Genomic DNA, 24,098 nt, shown 5'->3' with positions numbered 1-24,098 from the left:
AGGACGATGTTAAGCACTCCAGGGGAAGAGAGGGCTCCCTGGGGAAAGGCACACACAGGCTGGATCCCCTCTGGGCCCATCTAGAATGGAATGGTAGAGAGCTCTTCTGTTTCCAAGGATAACTGGGGGACTAGAAGTGGGTTTACATTTCAGCAAAAGTGTCGATGTTGAAGGCACTGAACAAATGAGTCATATCTGGAGAAGAGGCCATCCCCGGCGCCTTTCTGGGTTCTGCATTGTCATGAACAAGGCCACGCCCAGTGTGCACCTGCGCCTCTCACTGCATTTCTCTGGAGGCAACAGCTAGCTGGGCGGTCAGCCGGTGGCCATGTGGAGCAGCACCAGCTGCCCTGTTTTTATTCACCCTGGTCCTCCTGCCCCGTTTCACCGTCATCCTACATTTGAGGAGCTACTTCATTTTCAAAGTGGGTTCCTGCTGGTTCCCCCATTTCATCGTCTCCGCTGTGCCCACTGCCCGTGCCTGTCCACTCCCACCTGGAACCACGACATCCTCCCGAATGCTCCTCCTGCTTTTGCCTTGGATCCCTGAACTCCATCCTGCAAACAGCAGGCAGGAGTGTGCTTGTAAGATGTAAACCGTATCGTGCTGGCCCCCTGCTGAAAACCCTCGGTGGCATCCCACCTCTCCTGCAGCAGAAGCCAGTCCTGGTGCCTTGGCCAACCCTGCATCTCGGGGTTCTCTTCCGCTGCTCCCCTCCTCACTCCCTGCGCTCCAGCCGTCCTGCCTCTGACACACTAGTCACTCGCCGCTGGGGCCTTTGCTCTGGCTGCTTCCTCTGCCTGCAAGCCTTTTCTCCCAGACTCCAGAAGTCTGCTCCCTGTCTTCCTTCATGCATTTATTTACTCAAATGCCATTTTCTCAGTAAGCTCTTCCTGGGCACTCAAGCCCAAATGAAAACCCTGACTGGCTATTCTCTGCCCCCGGTTCATTTTCCTCCATAACACTTATTATCACTTAATATCCCATATAATTTACTTATTTATCTTCTTTATTATCTCACTCTCTCCACACTATAAACTCCAGGAGGCCAGGAATCTTTGTTTTTTTTTTTTTCATTGTCATAATTCCAGCACTGAGAATATTATCCAGCACAAAATAGGGTGTTCAAAAATTATTAAAGAATGAATGAATGAATTCTACTATTAAAACAAACTCCACGAGTAGGCAAAGAACGATTTATCATTCCCCCCGTAACTAAGGAAACGGCTAAATACCTTGCTGGAGTTAGAATCTGGGTCTGTAGACACTGACTTCAATGCTTCTTTCGTATCACTGGGGAAGAGAGGCCTTGTGAGCCCTCACATCGCAACCCCTCTCCAGGGCTGTCCCTGAGCGCCGCAGTCCCGTGGAGTCCTCTGGTCTCTGAACACCAGGGCAGTGCGTCCACGCATTCGTGGAGCATCATTATCAGGGACCCGGCTCTGTGCAGGGGACTTGACCTGCATTCTGGCACTGACCCTCCTATCTGTCCTGGTATGCATTAGTATCACCTTTAAAAAAATCTTTTGACAAGGGAGAAAACTGAGGTTTAGGGAAATTGAGGAGCTTTATCCAAGGTTATACAGCTGCTGAAGGCAAAGCTGGGATTCTAACCTGGGCCTGCCTGACTGTGGCACCCTACGTAACTACCATGGCAAACCACTTCTTACACAGGACTGTGAGCTGGCTTCTGCCCTTCAGAAATCCCTGGTTTAGTTAACTCATTGCCTGACAATGTTTTTGACAGAGATCATTAAAATCAATCATGTCTTGGCACCGACATGACTTGTGTATCTGTGTTTGAACTATTTTCCTTTCGTATTATCCAATATTTCACATAAGACCTTTCAGTTATATTGTAAGTACTTTTCATTAATTTTTTCAAAAAATAACATACTTTGCATGATTTTAAAACAATACATATTCATTATATAAAGACTGAAGAAGCACAGAAAGTCATAATGATGAAAATGAAAATTGCCCATAATTCTACCACCTAGCAGCAAGCATTACTTGCAGTATTTTGGTGCATTTCATTCTAGTCTATTTGCTGTGTTAGATTTTTCCTTTTTAAAATTAGAATTACACTATATATTCTGCCTGTATGTTTTCTTCATTTCACATATTGTAAACCCCTTTATGTGATAATACATGTAGACTGAAAAAATATGTGCAACCTAGAAGTTGTGAGCTATATTTTATCTGGAGGACTTTCTGAGGACTTGGGCCCAGGAGGCGGACTCTCAGATTGCTCTGAGGGACTGCTCCAAAGAGGCAGGGAAGGAGCCAGGATATATAGGAATTTTGCCACAAAGATCAGGTAGTTGAAACGTCCAAAGATTACTGTTAATTAAAGAAAACCAGATATCTCAAGTTAAGAAATTTAGCACTTTTCTATGCATGGGAAGGTGCAAAAGTCTGGGCTCGCTGAAATCATTCCTCGGATGCGCACCTAGCTGTCTAGGGCCAGTGTCCAGTTCTTTCCCATCCCGAGTTCCCTCAGGGGGCACCGTTCGGGGTGGCAGCAGAGGCCCGACTGCCTGCTTGTCTGCATCCTGAGTTCCCTCTGCCCACTCTCAGGGGCAGCAGTAGCGGCTGATGATTTGACGGCCACAGCATCCTTTGTTTACTAATACAGCTGGCAGTATTTTTCATTCACATACACAACCTTCCAAAACATGATTTCAGTTGATACATTGTGTTCCATAATTTGGAGGCACCAAAATTTACAGAATGGCTTCCCTATTGTCTGAAATGTGTTGTTTTCAATTGCCTTATACTTTGAACCACCCCTCTACCCACGTTTCAAGTAGTGTGTCTTGCCCACTAGATGGTAAGTCTTTTAACGATTTAATTTTGGGTCATCTCCTTTTTGGAAGATATTAAGGCAAGTGAGAGCTGTCTATCTGTGATGATGTAATACTCCTTCGAGGTTGAGAGTTTGATCAGACCTTTCAAAGTCCTGTCTAACCTTAAACTTTTAATGAACAGGTGATGGAGATTTGTTTTATACAAAGACTCAGACACCTGAGCTCCCATCTAATTAGTGTAATTACACACTCAAATATTTGTTGAACTAAAACTTCAAATTGCAGTTGGCTGGCAGGAGAACTCAGGACCGTGATGAGCGTAAGTCTGGCCACCACCCTTCACACTGCAAATATAAGCCCATTGACGCCATGACCAAGGGCTTTACTCCTCCTTTGCTCTTTCTAAACTGCTCTGCCTATGAGTCAGCACAAATTCTTTTAATTTTAAAAATTACTTATATTTTCAAAATGAATGAGAAAAGGCTTAAGGTATTTGAACAAACATAAAACAGAACAATTGAAGACTAAAAAGAGATTCCAAAATACAGAAGACACTTACTGGCACTAGTAATCAGGGACGAAATTGTTACTGTAACCAAATAAAAACTGTCGCATTGTCCTTCGTGAACTGCCTCCTTGAAAGCTCAGAACTAAACCTGTGTTTAATTACAGTAACCACGTCATCCCTGATCTCTGGTACAAACCCATCTCTACTCTTGTATGAAAAAATTTTCCAGGCACTCAATTCTAAAAGGCATGTATCATGGTACTTACAAAAGGTCTATCAGGCTTCAAAATGAGCACTGTCTTCAACTGGGATTTTATAGGAGATATTAAAAAAAAACTTAAAATTATCTTTTATCATCCTAAACTTCAACAACACCCAAGGATGGACCAATGAACTGTAACTCAGTGAAGAGAAAGAAAGCAGTGCAACTGGGTCTGTGGAGTTTAGAGCAGCTGGAGGACCAGAGACCGAGCACGGAGCTCTGCCTCTCTCAGCCAAGATGTCAGTGTTATTAATCTGCGGTTTGTGCAGCTGCTGGCAAGTGGTCAAGTGAAGCCTGAGAGTTTCAGTGACCAAGTGAAGGGCCAGTGTTATTTACTGTCAAAGGGAGAGACATCCATGTGCTCTAGATATCAGATGAACAGAAGCAAAGTTGGCATTCTATTATGGAAATTCAGACGCATGGCTTACAGTCTCATCAAAGTGGACGGGTGCGACAGCACAATGTAAGAGCACAGCTTGGCTATTAACTCATCGTGTGACTTTGAGGGAAGTCACTTAGCTCCTGTAAGCCTCATTTTCTCATCTTGTGAAGACAGAGACTATCATCAGATCGGTGACGGACACTGTACCGTCATGCTAGTCAAGGTGGTTGTTCTCTTGCTCTCTGTACGTCCCCTGCTCGACCAGGATCTGCTTCCCCGACACCCAAACCTCACGGCTGACCTTCCTACACACTTGCCCCAGGCCCCAGCTAGTGACTGTTCTTACCCAAGGGGCGGTGAGGGGCGTGTCCTTCTGCTGGTTTCCCTGGTAACAAATGAGCCAACCTGATGTCAATTCCCTCTATAACTGCCAGCCTCCCCCCGGCCCCGGGGAGCTATGATTGCCACCCTGTCCTGCCTGCCATCCGCCTCACACGGTGAGGTGTCGCTCAGACCTTGCTTCAGATACGTAAGCTCCCACCATCTATTGAACCACTGATGTCTCTGTCACTGACTTCAGTCTTGAAGCGGGGTGAGTACAGGCCTTGTAGGCCTGCGAGGTGCAGCCCAACAGACACCATTTCCAACTCCCCTCTCCTTAGTCACTTTCCAGCTGGCGGGGCCATGTGACAGTTCTGAACAGTGAGACACACACATAAGTCTATGGGGGAGCTGTTATTTCCTGACTCGGACATTAACTCTTCCCTTTATTTTTCTTTCCATTTGGAATGCAGATGTGATGGCTGGAGCAGAAGCCACTCTTCCACCCTGATGGGGCAGCTAAGACAATAATATACATTATAGTCTCAACAGCATTGAACCATTGATTTAGCATCAGCAACAGCCTACCTGAAGACCTCTGTTGCATGAAGGAAAAAAAATCTGTTTATGTCGCTGTCATCAGATTTTCTGCTGCTTGCAGTCAAAAGCATTACTGATAATACAGGGGCTTGGCACAGTATAAACATTAAATAAAGCATGTGCTATCCACGCTGGTGAGCAGTGTGCATACCCATTTGTATTTAAAAGAGTTCTGAATCTGAGTTTACAAAAGTACTCAATGGGGACCCCAGCACTGGATGCAATAAAAGGAGAGATGCAGGGAATATCGAGCAGCTGCCTTCTCTATAAAAGAGCATCTGATTCTGAGAAAAATAAAATTCGATGGACTAGCAGGATGAGGGAGATGCAAAATATGGCCCTGGAGACCTCAATGAATCGACGTGCTGGGTGAAGTTATTGCCCATTGCAAAGCTGGAACATTTCTTCCGAAAACATTATTTTTGTCTTAGCATAATTTATGTTAAACACCTTTTTCAAGCAGAGGGGGTTTACTTGGGTTCCTTTTGTTTTGACAGTGGGGCTTAGAGGTAACTGTATAATATTTATAGATTCTTAAATTTGAGAAGGATTTTAATATTGTTAGAATAACAGCTTCCATTTACTGAGTACTTATCGTATGCTAGGAATCATTCTGAGGGTTTACACATTTTATCTTGCAATTGAGGAATGAAAAGAACAAACTAGTGATATGCTCAACAACAATGGAGAAATCTCAAAAGCATGCTGAATGAAAGGAGCCAGACAAAATAAAGAGGGCCTATTGTGTGACGATCCTATCATACAAAATTCTAGAAAATGCAAACTAATCCCTCGTGGTTGCCTTGGGCACAGGGCAGGGCGGGGGGACCGGAAGACAGGGAGGGTTCACCGCGGGGGGTGAGGGGCTCTCGGAGATGATGGATGAGTCATTACTTTGACTGTAGTCACGGTTTCATGATGGGTAAATATTTCAACAGTTATCAGGTTGTATACTTTAATGTGTGCTATGTATTGTATGTCAATTATAACTCAAAAATGCTTTTTTAAAAGAGAAAATGTTAAAAAAAATTATGCTGCCTTTTAGTAGGAAAATGGAGAAATGAGCTGTGATTTGCTCACAGAAGGGAATTCTATGCAGCAGTGAAAACCAATGAAAAACCTCCACATGTTGATGAAAAAAAGCAAGTTACAAAAGGGAGCTACAGTACGATGTATACTTAAAATTTAAATACACACAACAACACTGTGTATTTTATAGATACTTATCTGTATCAAAAGTGTCAATTTGGAATGATGCCCCTCACCTGCAGTGGTCCTAGTCTGGTGAATGAGGGGCATGAGGAAGGAAGGAAGGGGGATGGTGTGTTGGCTGTACTTAAAATGTTAAGATCCACTGCAAAATGACAAAATGTTAACATCTGTGAAATCTGGGTGGTGGGTGCACGGACATCTGTTATACTATTTTCTGTACTTTTCAGAATGCTTCAAATATTTCACAATTTTTAAAGAAGTTTAAGTAATTCTCCATCCCACTCTCAGCATCGCGTTCCCCTTGCCAGGGGCAACTACTGCTGCCCGTTTCTTGTGCCCTCCTGGAGATGTTCTTAGTACATGTAAGCGCAGATGTACGAGTGTAGATATATAAGCAAATGTTTATATATGTCTTTTTCAAGAAGACGCAATTTGGAGCATACTATATATACTGTTCTGAGTCTTGCTTTTCTCACTCAGCAAAGCTTTTGGAAATAGTTCCAACTCGGTTCATACAGAATTCCTCATTCTTTGCAATACTGCTCAGCCTTCCATCACACGGATAATTACGCTGTTTATCATCTTTTGCCGTGACAGACACATTATAAACACACACTTTGCACTTCTGTCTGGGTGTAATGCCCGCCCTTTAAAGCAGACCGTACCACATCACCTTCAATCCCTCCTTAATTCCAAGGGTCGTGTCCCCTCAGGAGCCCAAGTGTAAACTCCCAGTGGAACGCACGCTCCACGTGGTCAGCAGAGTGGACATTCCATGCCAGCCTTGTCGCTTGATGGTGACCTCGGGCTGCCACGTACCTTTATCTGAGCCTCAGTTCCCCCCTCTAGAGGAGACGAAGGGTGAATGAAGTGATCTCTAGAGACACATATGGGGCCAGAAGTCTATGAGCCCATGGACATCTTCCAGTGGGTTTGTGCATTCTTTGTCATCAAGTGCTGACCTGATCTGTGCCGAGCCCCTCCCTGGAGGAGTCTAGGAGGCCAGGAAGGCAGGTAAGGAGAGAAGATGGGAAAGGAGAGTGTGCTGAAGGTGCTGGAAAGTGGGCAGAGGGGCTGGGGGGAAAATGCACAGTGCCCCCTGGGGGCAGAGGAACAGGGACACTGAGACACACAGACAGCCCCGCCCCCTCCTCCACGGCCTCCGCCCCCTCACCCTGCAGCATCGCAGACGTGGTGTAGTAGTTAAAGGGTACGTTCTTCACCAGGTACTCCTCCGCGTCCAGGCTGGCCAGCTTTGCTCCCACCATCACTGACTTGCCAGTGCCCGCCGTCCCCACCAGCATGACCGGCCGCCTCCGTGCCACAAGCCGCTCCACGAAGTAGCACACTCGGATGGTCTCGCTCGTGTGCACCAGACAGGCCTGGTGTGGGAACATGATGAGAGTGCCCGGGGCGCGTGGGAGAAACAGATGCCCCGCAAGTTGTCCTGGAGCGTTTCCGGAGAGGGAATTCGGCGGGCAGGGTGGAGCTGTCTGCCTTGGGCAGGAGGGCCCCCTCACCCCCATACCCAGGGAGACCCTGCTACTAAATCATGCTCTCGGTAGAGAGCAGACCCTTGCCCCTAGACCAGCACTGTCTGCCTCCCTGTGGCCTAACCTTCTGCCTCTGCCATCTCCCCTTCTCCTCCCAGGATGCCGGTCGGGGGGTCTGGTAACTGGTAACTAGCCTTTCGGGGATCTTGTGACTTCATTGCTCCTATGACGCCCTCTGAAAAGGCGAGTAGCTGCAGATGACTGGTTCCTAGCAAGGTCACACCCTTCACATACAGATAAGGGGATGGAGCCACCGTGGATCCTGGAGGCACTGCCCGTCCTTGGTGGCTCAGCTGCACTCACCTGCAAAGGCATCTCGGGGTCAAATTCAAACTGGGGGATGAGCTTGGACCAAGGCTCAAATTTCTTGGTCTTGGGGTCTATATAATAGTCAAAGATGGTTCCTTGGGAGGGAAACTTGACAGTCTTGAACTGGGTCAGCCACCATTTGCTGAACTCTGCTTGGTGGTCCATAAGCTGCCAAAACAAAGCAGGTCAGGAGTCAAGGCTCTCCGGAACTTCCGGAACTTGAGAAGCCTGGACAGGCTACCCTGCATGGGGCAGAAAGTCAGAGCCAGGAGCAGAGGGCTCCTGCTGGTGCAGCCTTGCCCCATGGCCCAGCTCCTCTGGGAAGAAGGCTGTTCCCCTGAGAATCAGCCTGTCAAGGCCCAGCTAAGCAGGGGCCACCCTTGAGCATGTACGTGCCCCCCGCTTGACCACAGAGCTGGGCCACCCTGGCATCATGAACCTCAGAGCCCTGGCAGGTGGAGGGAGATGTGGGAGCCTGTGGCCACAGGATGGGCAAATGCGCCAAGGATGCATAGAGAGAGAGACCTTTCACTTCACAATGAAAACCAGAGTTTAGGTTTATATGGAGAATCCGAGACAAAGACCATCACTAGAAAGCAGGAGGTTAGGTTAACCTCCTTTTCTCACTCCCAGTTCCATCTTGAGCTCCCTGGTGAGCTTCTCAGCCAAGCCATTAGCTGGGCTGCACCAACATTGTCTGGCGCCTTGCACTCTGGTGCATGACTTCCCCTTCTCCTGTAATTGGACATTAGAAGGACAAGGTCACCTTTCTCAGTTTGACTCTTTGAGTGCCTCTTCAGCAATGACTTCAGTGAAGAGGCCTCTTCTGAAATCCTCATCTCTTTTGGATTCTGACAGTTCTCTGGTCCTTCCTGCCCTTTGAACTTGCCAGCACTCAGACTGTACTGGCCTGCAGTTTGGTCCAGAGTTTGGAACGCGGTATCACCTCGTTGGATCTTCACAATGCTCTAGGTTATCCTGGCTACTGAAAATTATTCCTATTTTATGTAGGAATAAAGCTCAAAGGTTCCACCTCTGGAAGCATTTGGCAGAACTGGGAATTGAACCCAGAGTGTCAAGTCTCCTAGTCGGGTGCTCTCCGACAGATCATTTGCTCCTGAGAGATAATTTCATGTGATTGCTACAAAGTATCTGGCCAGGATCCACCTTGCCCCCCCTTTTTTATTGGAACTTCTACCCAGGTATGGGCTGCATTTTGTATTATATTCTACTTTGCTTTAATAACAGCTTTTTAAATGTAAGCACAATTGATGTTCCTGATGCCAATATTTTGGCCAACTTTGTACATTTCGGTTTACAGCACTATTTTTGGTGTTTGGCTTGAATGCAGGCTGTGCAGGGGTCTTGGACACTCCCTGCTGCTAAAAGCTTTCTCCTGTGCCCTCTCCCCCTGTGCCCGCAGGGCTGCCCACAGCTCCAAGTGCTCCCGAGCCCAGGACACCTGGAGGGATGTTTTCTCCTGGGCTTTTAAAAAGAGTTGAGTGGATTTAAATTTTCTATACAGAGACAGAAAAATTGACCAAGTATCTTTATCCCGATACCCCACTGCTTGCTCGGCACCAGCGTGAGACAGAAGCCCAGCGGTGATTGCTGTCTGACATTTCAGCAGCCGAAAGGTCAGGGGTTACATTTGATGGAAAGCGACAACCCCCAAGTTCTGGATGCCTGCACACTCAGGGAGGTCTCATCCGTCCAGCCGGACTTGCTGGCTCCTTGCCTCAAAGGGGAGATGGAAAGCTCTGAAAGAAGCATGGAGAGGCTCCAAAGGCCGCAGAACGGACTGCCTGGAATTCTCAGATGTCAGACCCCAGTGCAGGCACCCTCCTGCCCTCGGAGGGTCCCCCTTCCCACCAGCATCTAGCTCTGGAGAGGGAGGAGGAGAAAGGCGGATGTTCCAGGAGCTCGTGAGAGCTGCCTTCTGAACCGTGAACACCAGAGAATGCGCAGGGGGTGATGGGAGCCAGGCTGGATGTTACAACCAGAGCCTGTGAAAATGGAAAATAAACTCATCGTTACTTCTTCCAGTTCACCTTTGTTTTGGACTTTTAGAACACAGTTTGCCTTGGAGGGGGCTGAAACTTTTTACCAAGAGTCCATGGCCAACCCAGACCAAAAAGAGTAAATTATAACCCTCCAACAACTGCAGCCTGGTGTGATCCCAGCCCTGTTCTAAGTTGCTCCACACATACTCATGTAGGCAATTCATTTACTCCTTACAGTCATCCTAGGAACTGGGTACCTCTATCATCACTCTCACCTCCTTTGTTAACATGGGGAGAGTAAGGCAGAGAGATGTTAAATTACTCATCCAGGGTCCCCAGACAATAAGTGGCAGAGTTACAATTCAAATCCAGGGTCCCTGTTCTGAGCCTCTCTATGGTACTGCTTGACAGCCAGGATCAGTTGTAAAAGACTGTCTCCATAACCTCAAATACGTTTATTCTGGGCAACATACCTTTTCTGGGGAGGAAACCAACTAAAGAAAACAGCTGGAAATAACAGGAAGGGTTAGCAGATAGGACGCCAAGACACTCCCAAACAGCATGAACCTACAGCAGTCAACACCATGTGATAACTAATACTTCGGTTTCCTACCCTAGGTGTCAACTAACCTTTGGTATAACCTTCTACTGACAGCCCTGCATTTCAGGGGTATGAAGGTGTGACAGTTGGCAGAAAGTGGAAGGTTCTGGAAGGTTCTGAGAAGGCTAAAGGGATTCCTCCCCCTCAAGCTTCTATAGCACAGCATCACCCCACCCATGCAACACATCTCCCCGTGCAAAGTAAGGCCCTTGTACTTCCAGTGTTTCAAACTCAGCTGTCTAAGAAATTAGGGATATGCTCACTAACTCAAAAAGTGACAGCTCAAAACATAGTCTCAATCTCATCTCCCTCGCTACATGAAGCCCTTCTATGGGGACTGATGTCTTCAGCAGAGCAACGGATAGATAACTAACTAGTGTGGTGTTGCTGGGTTAATGCTGACGTTTGGCTGTCCTGTCTTCCAAATCTTTGCCAGTTAAAGCGGGTGTTAGCCTCGGCAAGTCCTCTTACCTGATCTCGGACCATTGCTCCGCCCAAGGCCCAGATGGCAGCAAACACAAAATAAAGCTCATAGGTCTCCTTGGGGCAGTCTGCAGGGACGGCCTCCTCGGCCAGCAGGCACTCCAGAAGGTGGCACAGCGTCTGAACCGTGCTCTGCTCCGGGACTGGGATTGCCTTCTTGAACCTGCGGAGAGAGACCCAGACATGCTCTACGACTTTGGATTTTTCCATCCTAGAGGCGCTGTTGGACAGCTGTGGAACCCTGCTGGTTTCCGCGGACTCATGATTTGTCAAGTCCGTGCTGTTTTGCAGCAGCAAAACCTTTGGTATTATAGAGACCCATGGTTCTACTTAAGCCTTCATTCTCATCAGCTGTGTTGGGTCAGCTCCCTTTGCAAAGAAGGAAGGGCCCGGAGCACTCCTGAGATGCTTCCCTGTCTCCTCTTCCTTTCTTCTGCTGCCCTGCCCACTCCTCCTCCCCTCTCTGAACTGTGAGGACCCCCCAGTCCTTGGGGAACTAGGCAGCTGCCACGAAATGAGTGCATCTGTCACAGTGTCACTCTTCACAGCCTCCTCGACTGGCAAATAACCTAAAGAGTCAAGGTGGGTGTGATTCCTTCAGCTCCAAGGGCTGTCCTCAATTAAAACACATTGAAAATGTTTTCTCTGGGGCCAGAGTGGTCCAGGACAGGTGGTTATTTTATACAATCAGGATTTACTTGATGGAGTTCCTCTTCCAAAAATATGCCTCTGTGACTTTGTCTTGGCCCAGCTTTTGTACTTTTAATCTTGGTTTAGAAGTCTCGATTGAAAGGCAGATATCAAGAGATACACAAAGGTGCACCTACGCCCAAGGGAGCAGGAGCATGTGCCCACGTGCACACACAGACGCACACACCCGGGCACTCTCATCCCACCATGCATACACACAGCACACCACGCACCCACACACTCAACCCCTCCTGCCCACGTCACCACCTCCCGGGGGAGGAAGGGCTCACATGCTGCACAGAGGCAGGGGCCACCATTATAAGACAAACAACTTCATCAAAGGACACCTTAAAAGTCATTTACCAGCACTGGGCCTCGGAGTTCCACGGCGTTCCATTCTCTTCAGTGTTTTGTGCTGCTCTGGTTTTGAATCTGGTTGCAGTCCTTACAACAATGCTATAAACTGGTCTGACCGTCTAGGCATTACGTCCGTGAGTAATGAGGACACTGAGTACTTGGTAGACTTCCCTTCATTGCATCAAGACGTATTTGTGACAACGTCAAAAATGGAACTCTCTCAGGCTCAGTGTGGGATGAGGCCCCGACATAATACAGGCCGACTATGCTTCCAGTTCCAGACTGAGATTCCAGACAGCCTGGGGACAGACTTGCAAAGGGTTTTGCAGCATGGCTTCTGGTCCTCTCAAGGGTTTGTAGGATCAAAGTGGCAGATGCTGGAGGGGCTAGAAATTAGCACACGGGACCTCAGGGAGGGCTCTAGGTGTGCAATGAGTGCCCCGCTCCCACGGGGAAGGCAGGTGCTCGTCCCGAACGGAGAGCCACAGAAAGGGGCTCCCATAGGACCCATGCCTGGGAGCAGACTTGCTAAGCTCACAGTGGAGGGAAGAGGGTGCTTGCTGGAGCAGCCTGTATGTCCTGGAGTCCAGGTGTGAGCTATGAGCGTGTGGGGTTGTCTTAGATGCTGGCAAAGGGGTTGTCCTGGAGGGGTTCGTGTGAGCAGCTATACATGACTGGTGGACGGAGAGGCATTTCCTTGCTTCAAGGAAAGGTATGTAGGGGATCTCCAGTGATGGGAGGGGTCTGAGGGATCCACAAAAGCTTCCAAAGAGAGAGATTTCCAAATCTGCCACAGTTGAGTAATGAGGCCATGCCAGGTCCAGTATTAAGGCCTTTCCTGCCCTCAGTCTCTTCTGAACCCCCTTCCACCCCGAGGGGTCAGAAGCTACAGCTGGCGAGGGGGCAACTCGTGGAGTGAGGAGAGAGGTCAAGGCTGGGTGGGCAGAGGCAAAGAGTCTGGGTTGTTTTTTTTTAATTTTTCACTGTGTCTTTTAAAACTTTTCACATGTGTACACGTGTGCATGTGTGTGAGACTGTGTGAGTAGAAGTGATTGGAAGCCTTCTTATGACTGAAGAAGGACTGGAAAAGTCACGGATGCTGACCTAGACTTCATCCCAGGGCAGAAGGAGAACCAGCCACATAACATGGTTCTGAAGGAACAGTGGGAAACAAAGTAATGTTGTTTATAATCATCCCTTATGAGGTCTGCTTGTTCAATATAAAAACTAGTGCGTTGGCGTCACTTTGACATAACAGGGCCACATGAAGCTGGTGTTACAACATGGTGATGAATAAAACAGAAGCGAGACTTTGCAGCGAATGCCTTGTTACTAAGTGACTGGGGTCCTCGGCCCCGCAGCTACAGGATGGTTGGCCGCCTGGGGAAATCCCTTGAGAATTACATGAAGGGACACCCAGAGCGGGCCCCCTAAACCGCAGCTCTGGGTTTTTCCTTTATAGCCACAGAGACTGGGGGAGATGGCGGGGGAGGTGGGAGTTGTCTCTGGATGGACTTGATGCAGTTGGAGTCTTCAAAGCTTGTTTCACATACTGGCATGCGCACAAGCAAGCGTGTGTACACACACACACACACAGTCACACACTCTCACAAACAGATGGAAGTTTGGCATCTCCTGTTATAAATGCCTAGAATGGCAAATGGCCTCATTTCTTAGTCAAAGGATTTACTGGACAGGTGTCACAGGAAACCACAAAGAACAGGGATGCTGTTTCTGTACAGCCTTCCCATTCCCCTGGTGTTTTAACGCTTTGCAGCCCCGGCCCTTCTGAGACCCTAACCACAACTGCCCGCTTCCAGACTCTCCCTGCTGCCCCGGCTGCTTTATCTCATTAGATCCCAAGGCCACAGAGCCCACAGGCCCCAAGGGCTAAAGTTTCTTTAAGGGCTTATGAAAATGATGAAGTTTGGAAAAATAATATTAACCCCAAAGATAAAAATTACAAAATCAAAATTAATAAATGTGTAATTAAGTATCTGAAAACATACCACAGGTCGACTACCCACCTGCAACTCAGTTTTTAGTTCTATAAAATTCATTCTTAGCAGAGGTGGACTTTGCTAGGGTGAGAGAGGGCACATGAAATAAAGAGCCTCAGACCCTCCTGCAGTGGCAGCTCTTCCTTCACCTCTGCTCCAGGCTTGTGAGAGATTCTCCATCCTGTGCCTCACAGGCCAATGAGTAAGGAGTCAGGGACCATTCTGAGTGATGGACTTAATTTCCGGGAAACATAATCCTGACCCTGACTTGCTGAGCTTTCAGGAACGATGGATCTCTGAGTCGTGCTGCCTTCACAGCACCAGATTCTGATGGTGCAGCTGGGCTGAACAACGGTTGGGTACCTGATTCATAGAATGATGCATCGAATGGCAAAAAAAGACAACACAAAACAAAAGGAGGTTCCAAATGCCGGAATCTCTCTCTGCAGACACATACATACAATATTCTTGCTATAACAGGTTCCTTTTGATTAATTTGGCAATTAATATTTTGTTTATGTGGTAAGTGGTCAGAGATTGCTGCTTTTACTTTTACAAACCTATAGGAGGAAAAGTGAACTCCCAGTGTCCAGAGGGGTGGGGCTGGTCAAACGATGCATTATACCCAATCCATTATTGGGGCTGTGAACACACACAGCCGGAAACAGGAGGTGGGTCCCACGTGCCACTGGCAGGTGTCGATCTGGCCTGTGTAACATGTGTAGGAGGCCAGCTGTGTGCCCTGCCAACTGGAGGATCTCAGGACTGTAGTCTGATATCACAGCCTACAGCCTCCTCTGGAAACACCCACGTGGTGCTCACAAAACACACTTTAAACCTCCCTCCTCTTCACTCACCTCGCTTCTTGCCTAAACTGACAACAGGCATCCTAGGGCCAATCCAAGGTGTGTCCCCCTCTGCCATCTGCCACGCCTGGAGGGGAACGCTCTAGGGACATCATCTGACTTTCGGGACAGGACAGCGCATCCGCGGGATATCAGGTGTGAGCCAACAGGCTCTTTACTGCTGCTTTAACTTGTCGCCTTCCTTACTGCCTGGCTTACCTGGTTCTGAGTGTGTCTAAACAGGTTGGAAGATACTTGTCAAACAGAATGGTTAGGTTGGCTCGCTCTGTCTGGACCTCCCTCCTGTCAATCCAGCTGCTCACTGGAGGGCTCCACCCTAGGTCTGCCGGGTTGATGTACAGGATCCCTGGAGCATAGAGAACACTGTGCAGTGATGTGTCCATAGATCTCAGCATATTCTTCACCCCGGAGAGTTACTTTCTCTGTTTAGAAAATGGACGGAAGACTGGGCTTGAAGGAGAACTGGCCGAGGTCTGAGCGGGCAAAGGGTTTTGTTGTTGGGATCAACTCTGATTGACTGATAACAGCTGATGGAAAGCAGTGTTGAGAAGGATCCTGAGGCCACATCTAGGCTCAGGAGTAAAGAAGGCTGTGAGTGGTAAGTAACATTTGTCACAATGTCAAACAGTGCAGATTGAATGGTATCCCCCCAAAGGATATGGCCCTGCCCTAACTGGAAAAGTCAGGACATAAAGTTGTTACCTTCCCCCAGGATGTAGTGAGAAATCGTGATGCCTGGTCACCTGCATTAACCTGGAGGTTAGAACCAGCCTAGAAGCAGCCTAATTTGAGGCACTTGTGTGCAGAGGGCACTTGTCCAGCTCGAGGCCATTCCCCTTCCTGATAGCGTAACATTTCTGAATTAAGATCACAGGGTCCCGACGGTAGAGCACTGGCCCACCCTCGTGGATGGTAAGAGGGCTGAGAATTAGGCCAGAGCTGAGATGATGAGGTCTGACCCCTGTTCGGAGCTTCCTTCAGAGCCAGCAGCGCCGTGTGTCTCACGAGAGGCGCTCGTTCTCCGGTGAGCGGCTCTGCACTTCCTTCCTGCTGTGGGCCATACCTGCTCTGGAGACCGTGGCCGGCGTGGCCGTGTGCAGGTGGCTGATCTCAAAGAGGAGCCTCATTGTGGGGTTCAGGGGGATCCTCTCGTTGCTCGCCAGCGTCAGCACCTGGAGACGACGGGGAGGGACGGGGCAACAGGCAGTTAGGGCGCTCCGGGGGGGTTGGCTGATTACACCTGGCGGGGATTACGATGCCTATTCTGCTCTTGGCGATTATGAGTATTTTCTAGATTTTCTACAACAATCTTCTCTCTCCTGTAGCCCCTTTACCTCCATCCTGGTGTGTGTTCTGAATTAGGAAATAAGTTACCTAAAAAGTTCAAGTTGATGCCAATGATGTGAATGCACTAGACCATACTGCAAAAACAAGGTGATTAAAGGAGAAGAGCTCAGGTTCCATACAACGACTGTTTCTTTCCAAGTAGTCCCTCTGGAAGAGCACCCGCTTACTCTAACGGTTCTGTAAATGTTGAAACCACTGTAACATCTCTAACCTAGATGTGCTTTCCGAACAAGTTTAGAAACAGCTCCCAGCTTAACAGCCACTTTACTGGCATTCAGTTTGTTTTCACTGTTTATGGAAAATAAAATGTACTCTCCACGGATAAAGATGGGTCACCACTGAGGATGTAGGACAGGCCCAGAATGTTTCTGATCCTGTTTCCTTATTTATAAACAAAGGAAAAAATTTTTTTGAGATTAGAATAAATTATTTAAGAGTCTTTTCAGCTTTAAATATTAATCTATGTGCAGAAGATTCTGAAGGGAATTACAACAATGCTAAGAACGTGTGAGCAATGGCAGCGCCACTGAAGAAAGTGAAAGCTGCCCTATGGGATGAGTCAGTTCTGAGACGTTGATTAACGATACTGGAAAGTGAGGACAGCAGGACCTTGAAGAGACAGCTGCACTGACGCTCACTCGAGAGCTGTTTACGATAGCCAGGACGCAGAAGCAACCTAAGTGTCTGCTGATGGATGAATGGATACAGAAAATGCTATATCTCACACACACACACACACACACACACACACACACACACACACCATGTCAGGTGACAGAGGTGTTAACTGACCGTATTGTAGTAATTATTTTGCAATATTAAGTATTTCAAATCATCACATTGTACACCTTAAACTTACACAATGTTATACGTCAATTATATCTCAATAAAGCTGGAAAAAACTGAAAGATAAAGATATCAGTAGAAATTCCTTGCTCGGGGCCAGCCCTTGTATGGAATGAGCCCAGGGGACTGGTTTCACTGATGGTTAGGGATGAAGTGGGGCTTTCTGCCCCCTTGGTACCTTGTTGTCATCCATGACGGTGTTCAGAGACTCAATCCACATTGGATCAATGTCGCCATCCAGTAAGATCCACTTGGGCCCATCGTGGGTGATGTTGGCAAGCTCCCGCATGATGGAAGAGAACAAGCCTAAAAGGAACCACGGATATCTTATTCTCCAGGTCGCCATCAATCTTCTTCCTCTGAACACAGCCTTTCCGCATAAGCAACAACACTTAGAAGGAGGTGGAAATAGGAAAGGCAGGTCAGAACTGGCTCTGTATCTTACTCTGCCAAAAATCTGACCCTGCCCAAGGCGCCACTCTGTGCTCCGGTCTGACTTTTTATAAGAATAGCAGCAACACGAAACAAGAAGAAAACATGGTACTACCAGCTTTTTAAGTGACAAGGGACCCAGTGAATCATTTCAACCGGCAACTGTGACACGATGGAATTACATAAAACCTTTTTAGGTAAGGTTTTTATCCTCTGAAACTGCAGCCTGGGAAAATCTTGCCAAACGCAGGCTTTGAGAGAAGGCCCAATGTGATTGTGGTTGGCATCACATGAAATTTGCATCTTAATTTGGATAGAATTGATTTTTATAATACTAAGCTTTCCCAAACAATAATATTGTATGTCTTTTCATTTATTCAAATATTGTTTTATGTTCCTTAATAAAATTTTACAACATTTTCAATGTTTCTCTCTGGCTTAAATGTATCCCTAAACATTCCAGTTTTTATTGTTATGGTGAATGGAATTTTTTCCCTGTATTTCCAGTTTTAGTTTGCTACCGCTAGTATAGACAAAAGCTTTCAAATTTTGTGTATTTTATTTTATACTTAGTTACCTTTAACACAGTAGTTAATTTAACCTAGTGATTTTTCAATAGTGTTTCTTGAGTTTTCTAGGTATAAAGTTGTATAATAAGCAAAATAATAATTTTCTCCTTTCGTCCAATTTATATGATGTATTCCATTTTCTTGTCTTACTGCATTCTCCAGAATCCCACCAAGCAAAGCTGAATAATAACGTTGGTAACAGATCTCTTTGGCTTATTCCTGATTTTAATGGAAACGACTTTACTTTCTCATTATTCAGAATGCTCTCTTTTTCCTTTTGGCTTTAGGTAAAGAGTATTTATTATATTTAAGGGATTTCCATTTATTCCTATTTTACTTAGAATTCGAAAAATCAGGAACAGCTACTGAGTCTTTAGCATCTATTTATTGACCAAATTATTTTATCCTTTAATTTGTCAATGCTTTCTGTTACTATTTTTAAAAGTAATCCATCTATCCGTATGTTCTTAGAAGAGATGTTACTTGGTCAGAATTTACTATTCTTTTGAGTGAGGTAATACTGGATTTTATTTACTGATATGAATTCAGAATTTCTGAATCTATAATAATAAGTGAAATTGAGCTATTGTTTTTGGTTCTGCACAAAGGTTGATATCAAGATTATTTGGCTTCATAAAATGAACTGAAATATGTCCTTTTTATGATTTCAGAATTATCTTTTTTTTGTCCCACTATTTCAAAATTTTCCTTTTCTTTATTCCTTTTCTACTTCTTATTGAGTAAATTTTGCTCATATTATATTTTTCTAAGGAATCATCTATTTCTTTTAATTTTTCAAACATGTGTCATCTAATTGTGTCTCTTCTATTTTAATCTTGCCTATATCTACTGTTATATCGTCTTTTTGATTCCTAATCTTTTATACTTTTACTCTTTTTTTCTCCATTAAATGCTCACAATGGACTTACTGGTCTTTACAAAGAACAAATATTTATATTTACTTATCCTTCCTATGATATATATAGGAAGGATATCATATATACACACACACACACACATATGTATTTGTTTTCTTCCGACTAATTTCAGCTTTTATCTTTTTAGTTTCTTCCCAGTTTTCTTCAGGCTTAATGTATTACTCTTTGGATAATTTCTTAGGATGGGTACTGACTTCCTATATTTCTAGCCTACCTTCTGTAATAAGGAGAATTTAGACTTTTTCCTTATTGGCTTTACATGTGTCCCAGAGGTTTTTGTATAAAGTGTTCTTCTTATACTGTTTCCAAGAGGGGCTGCAATTTAATTTTCTCTTTAATCCAGGGACAGGGTATTTCTTGACTGCAAATAGTAGAATTATTTTTGGTCACTTTCTTGCTATTTGTTTCTACTTCTATCACATTATTATCAATGTGGCCTGGAAACTGATACTTTTAACTTCATTACAATTTCTTCTGTGCCCAACTAAACTTTAAATTTTTGGAAATGTTCCATGAACCCACCAAGAAAGGAATATTTTCTAAGATGTAAAGTTCTATAACTGTGTGCTACAGAGAGTTTGATGATGCATTTCCCAATTCTCATATGTTTATACTTATTTTTCTGTCACTGAATTTTATTTTGGAGAAGATATATTAATATAACCCACTATATTTCTACTTTTATCAAGTTCCCCGAAATGTGTTTTAAAAGTTTATACTCCGTCCCAAGTATACTCTATTTACTTGGAAATTTTCTTGTTTAGTGAATACACATTTAGGATTATTATAAATTAAATCTTTGTTAATTTCTCCATATTTAACGTATATATTCAAAAAGCTTCAATTAAAATTCCAATGCCATTTAAAGTTTGAATTATATTATGTGAGCTTAAATTTAACACAGAATAAGGAAGTGCCTGAGGCTAGCCAAGAAATTACAGAAAATATTGAGGAGGGATTTACCTCATCAGACATGAAAATATTATAAAATGATTACAACCCAGATAGAATGACATCAGTATAGGATCAGATAAATAGGTGAGTGGAATAGAAGAGAACAGAAAACCCAGAATCAGATTTCAGTGCAGTTGGCCCTCTATATCTGCAGGTTCTGCATCCGTGGATTCAGCCAATCATGGATCAAAAAATATTTGGAAAAAAAGAATTCTAGAAACTTCCAAAAAACAAAATTTGAACTTGCTGCGCACTGCCAACTATTTACACAGCACTTGCATTGTATTAGGTAAGTATACTGGGGGAAGATGTGCACAGGATAATGCAGACACTACTGCAGTTTATATGAGGTTTTGAGCATCCGTGGATTTTGGTATCCACAGGAGTTCCTGGAACCAATCCCCACTGGATACCAAGGGACCACTGCATGTATAACAAGCCGGAATTTAAGTTCGCAGGGAAAGGATGGTTTACTTAATAAATGGTGCTGTCACATCCAATTATCCATCTGGAAGGAAATAAAGTTGATTCTCTACTTTACCTCACACTAAGCCCCAAAATAAATTCCAGATGGATAAAAAACGTTAACATAAAAAGAATCTTTAGGACCAAATTTATGACACTACATCTATAGCTTAAAATTAGAATGAGTTATAAACTACACAGGGATCCCAGATGCTAAAAAGACTAGACAGACGTAATTTCCTTTTTAAACAGTATGCATGGTAAATTTACCATGAAGTGTCTGTACACAAGTGGTAGACAGTGAAAAACCATTACTGGTACGTGTAACAGATACACGGTTAATGTCTTTGATGTGTAAAAAATTCTTACAAACTGACAAGAACATAGTAAGGAAGAATAAAATTATGAAAGAGCCAATGACTAAGACTTATAAGAAGGAGAAGATGCTAAGCCTCATAAACTGTGAAATAAAAATTAGAAAGGCTGCTCACTGAATCCCATTGTTCTAGGCCTCGGATGGGAGGCCCTAAATTAGAGGACTCCAGGCAGTCTGACCCTGGTGTAGTCGGGCATTTAGGAGGGAGCTGAGATTTCATCCTTCCAGAAGCCACACTGGTTTCAGAGAGAGGTCCTATCAGCTCACAGGGTTTTCTCCATTTTTTTCTCTGCTCTCTCCCAGTTGACAGGAGAGCCTTTCCAACATCTACCAGTGATTTTAATTCCTCAAAGGTGATGCTGAGGTCAGCACTGGGTGAACATGGGGTTGGGACCATGTGAATCGCTGTAGAAGGGACCACGGTTCTAGGATGCTCCTGAGACAAATGACGATGAGTGGCGTCTTCACCCAGGCCTGGCTGCTGGAGCAGCTTGCCCATTTCTCCTGCAGCAGTGCCGACAGGAGAGGTGCCCTCTGTGGGATGCCTGACTGCACGGCTCCTTTGGGAAGAAGCCGTGGGCGTTCCTACCCCAGCCTGTGCCAGGCAGCGTTAGGGACTCCACGACTTGTGCCCCAGCATCGTGAAACTACAGCTGAGAGTGCCTGTGCTGCTTTACCCTCTGTAAGGTGCCCTCTCTCGAGAGGCAGCTGAAGAGTCCCCAAGGAAAGAGCCTCTCCCAAGGGCTGAGGGCCCCCTCCAAAACAAAATTTGTTTCCTTTCTTTGATTCCTTTCACCTCCTTCTCCCACCCAAACAGATCAGCCCCGTGCTCCCTCCTTTGCATCCAACCCCCTGCTTTCACGTCTGCTCAAGGGGCTCTGAGAATACCGAGGGGCTTTCTCCCAGGGGTACTCCGCTCTTACCATCCTTCCATTCTCGTGTGGCCGGACTGATGATGCCAAAGAGTTCATCGTTGGTGACCGCTTTGGGGTTGAGGTCTGTCCAGACGGGGCGGCGTTTCATGATCTGGTACGTCTTGTGCAAGGACCTCAGTACCTGTGACTTGCCAGTTCCCGCGCTGCCCACCACGAACACGGAGTGCCGCACGGCCAGGAGCTCCTCCAGCTGCACCACCTGGGGAGACTCGAACTTCAGCCAGAGGGTCTGGCTTGTCACTCACCCACATCCCATCCACTCTTTTGTGAGCCAGTCTAGGGTCTGAAGTGAGTCCTGAGATCTACACAGGAAGGGTTATTCCCCCCAAGATGCAATGGGGTCCTCAATGGAGGGGCAGCTTGTTTCACTTACTCTTATTTGTCAGTCAGTCCTTTAATTATTAGTCACCAACTAAGTGCTGGAAGAGTGTGCCTGGAGAGGGAGATTCAGAGATGACTCTCCGGCCCTCCGTGATCTCAGTCTGATGGAGAAGCGAGTCACGATGACAAATCAGTATCACATAAGGTGATAATGGCTATAGCTTAATAGTACTTACTAAGGGCCATGGGAACAGATAGGAAGAAACAATTTGTACAGATAAAGGGAACAAGAAAGGCTTTACAGAGGCTTTACAAAGGCCTCAGGGATAAGTAAGAGTTTGCCAAGAAGATGAACAGAAAGGATGTTCCAGGCAGAGGTAACAGCACAAAGGCTTGTGGTGTGGCAGAGCACGACATGGTTGGTCAGATGGTTTGATGAGGCTGGAGTCGAGGAGTTCCTCGGGGACAATGGTCACAATGAAGGTGTCATCCTCTTGTGCTAGTCTGCCTCCAGGCTCTCCTTCCACACCACTGTACACTTACTGGAATGGAAATCTGATCATGTCACTGCCATCGCTCTGTCCCTTCAGCGGTTCTCCATGGTTTTGGTGATGAAATCCCCCGTCCTCACATGGCTTACAAGGGCCCTTTTCAGTCTGGCCCAAACCAGCTTCCAGTTTCCTCGCTCCACCCCCACAACGCGCACATGTCAGACAACTGCTTGGCGCTCCACTGTGACGCTCTTCCCCGGGTCTGTGCCTTTCAGCATGCTGCGCCTTCTGTTCAGAAGGCGTCCTTCCTCCTGCCTTCTTTCGGCCGGCTCCCAGACATCCTTAGTGCGGGGTAGGTGTCCCGTATCGACATCCTACCTCCTAGCACATATCAGTGTTGCAATGGTTACTTTTCTGTCTGCCTATTAGATGATCAGCCCCTTGAAGGCAGGCAGAACTGGGTTTTTATTTCTCTGTTTCTAGTGTCTAGCAGAGAATCTGATACAAATCAAGGGCTGAAGAAATATTTGCTGAAAATATAAAGGATGGCTGGAAAGGCTGGATTAGGAAAAGTCTTGTATGTCATGAGCTAAAACATTTGAACTTCACCGTAGGTCAAGTTTCTTCAAATTTTATACTATAAGACCCTTAATAGCTAAGGAAAGCGATCTGAAGAAGAAGAAATGTACTGAAATGCTGGCAGGGCAGTGGGACAATAGAAAGTTTTTCCCCATACATTTTATTTATTCTACATTTTAAAAAAGCATTAAAAATGATTCCTTTATTTTTAAAAACGTATGTGAACTGAGTGTTAAAGAGAATTCTAGAATTGTGTAGCCAGGGCATAGGAGGAGAGTGGTACCGCTAAGCTCAATATAAAGGTAGCAGAGAAACGGCTGTTTGGGGAGCAAGATGATTGGCTTCCACTGTGGAAGGATCATTTATTGAGATACTGAGCTTTGTTTTCCACAGCACCGATATTTTTCTCTTCCCTATCCCAAGCTGTTGCTGTTCCTCTGATTCAGAACCCAATCACCCAAAAGGGATTCTCTGTCCTGGCTTTTGTTTTCAACTTGCAGGGACTTACTGCAGGAGCCAGATAAAAATGAGGAAAGTGGTCGGGAAGGGTCTCTGAGGAGCTGACAGCTAAGCTAATACACGAATGGAAAAGAGCCAGGAATGTGAAGAGCGGTGGTTGAGTGTTGCTGGTGGAGTGACAGTGAGTGCAGAAGCCCTAAGCTCAGCAGCAAGCTTGGAGGGCTCAAAGAGCAGAAAAGGAAGAGGGAGTGGGGAGCAGGGTAAGGGAGGTAAGCAGGCCGCAGATACGCAGAAACGGATTCTGGAAACTTTATTCTAAGTACAACAGAAAGCATTTGGAAGATTTCAAGCATGAAACTGGCCCGAGGGCACTGCATTAACAAAGAAATGAGGAAGGAGGAGGAGGTAGAGGAAGGGAGGGGCCTAGG

At 45.9% G+C, this 24,098-nt stretch overlaps 1 protein-coding gene across 1 annotated transcript in view; it reads right to left on the bottom strand.

Annotated features, from left to right (window-relative positions):
* The window catches only part of DNAH9 (dynein axonemal heavy chain 9), a 273,515-nt gene that overhangs the window by 126,150 nt on the left and 123,267 nt on the right, over positions 1 to 24,098 (bottom strand). Inside the window, exons 32-38 of the mRNA XM_064495271.1 lie at positions 21,809 to 22,019; positions 17,330 to 17,457; positions 16,022 to 16,130; positions 15,157 to 15,304; positions 11,034 to 11,208; positions 7,953 to 8,126; positions 7,271 to 7,478 (exon numbers count right to left, since the gene is read on the bottom strand). Coding sequence (XP_064351341.1) covers positions 7,271 to 7,478; positions 7,953 to 8,126; positions 11,034 to 11,208; positions 15,157 to 15,304; positions 16,022 to 16,130; positions 17,330 to 17,457; positions 21,809 to 22,019 — 1,153 coding nt within the window. The remainder of the gene's footprint in view (positions 1 to 7,270; positions 7,479 to 7,952; positions 8,127 to 11,033; positions 11,209 to 15,156; positions 15,305 to 16,021; positions 16,131 to 17,329; positions 17,458 to 21,808; positions 22,020 to 24,098) is intronic.

The sequence above is a fragment of the Camelus dromedarius genome, chromosome 16 (genome assembly GCF_036321535.1).
Source record: "Camelus dromedarius isolate mCamDro1 chromosome 16, mCamDro1.pat, whole genome shotgun sequence".
Lineage (NCBI taxonomy): Eukaryota > Metazoa > Chordata > Mammalia > Artiodactyla > Camelidae > Camelus > Camelus dromedarius.
This window is presented reverse-complemented; position numbering and strand designations above follow the sequence as displayed.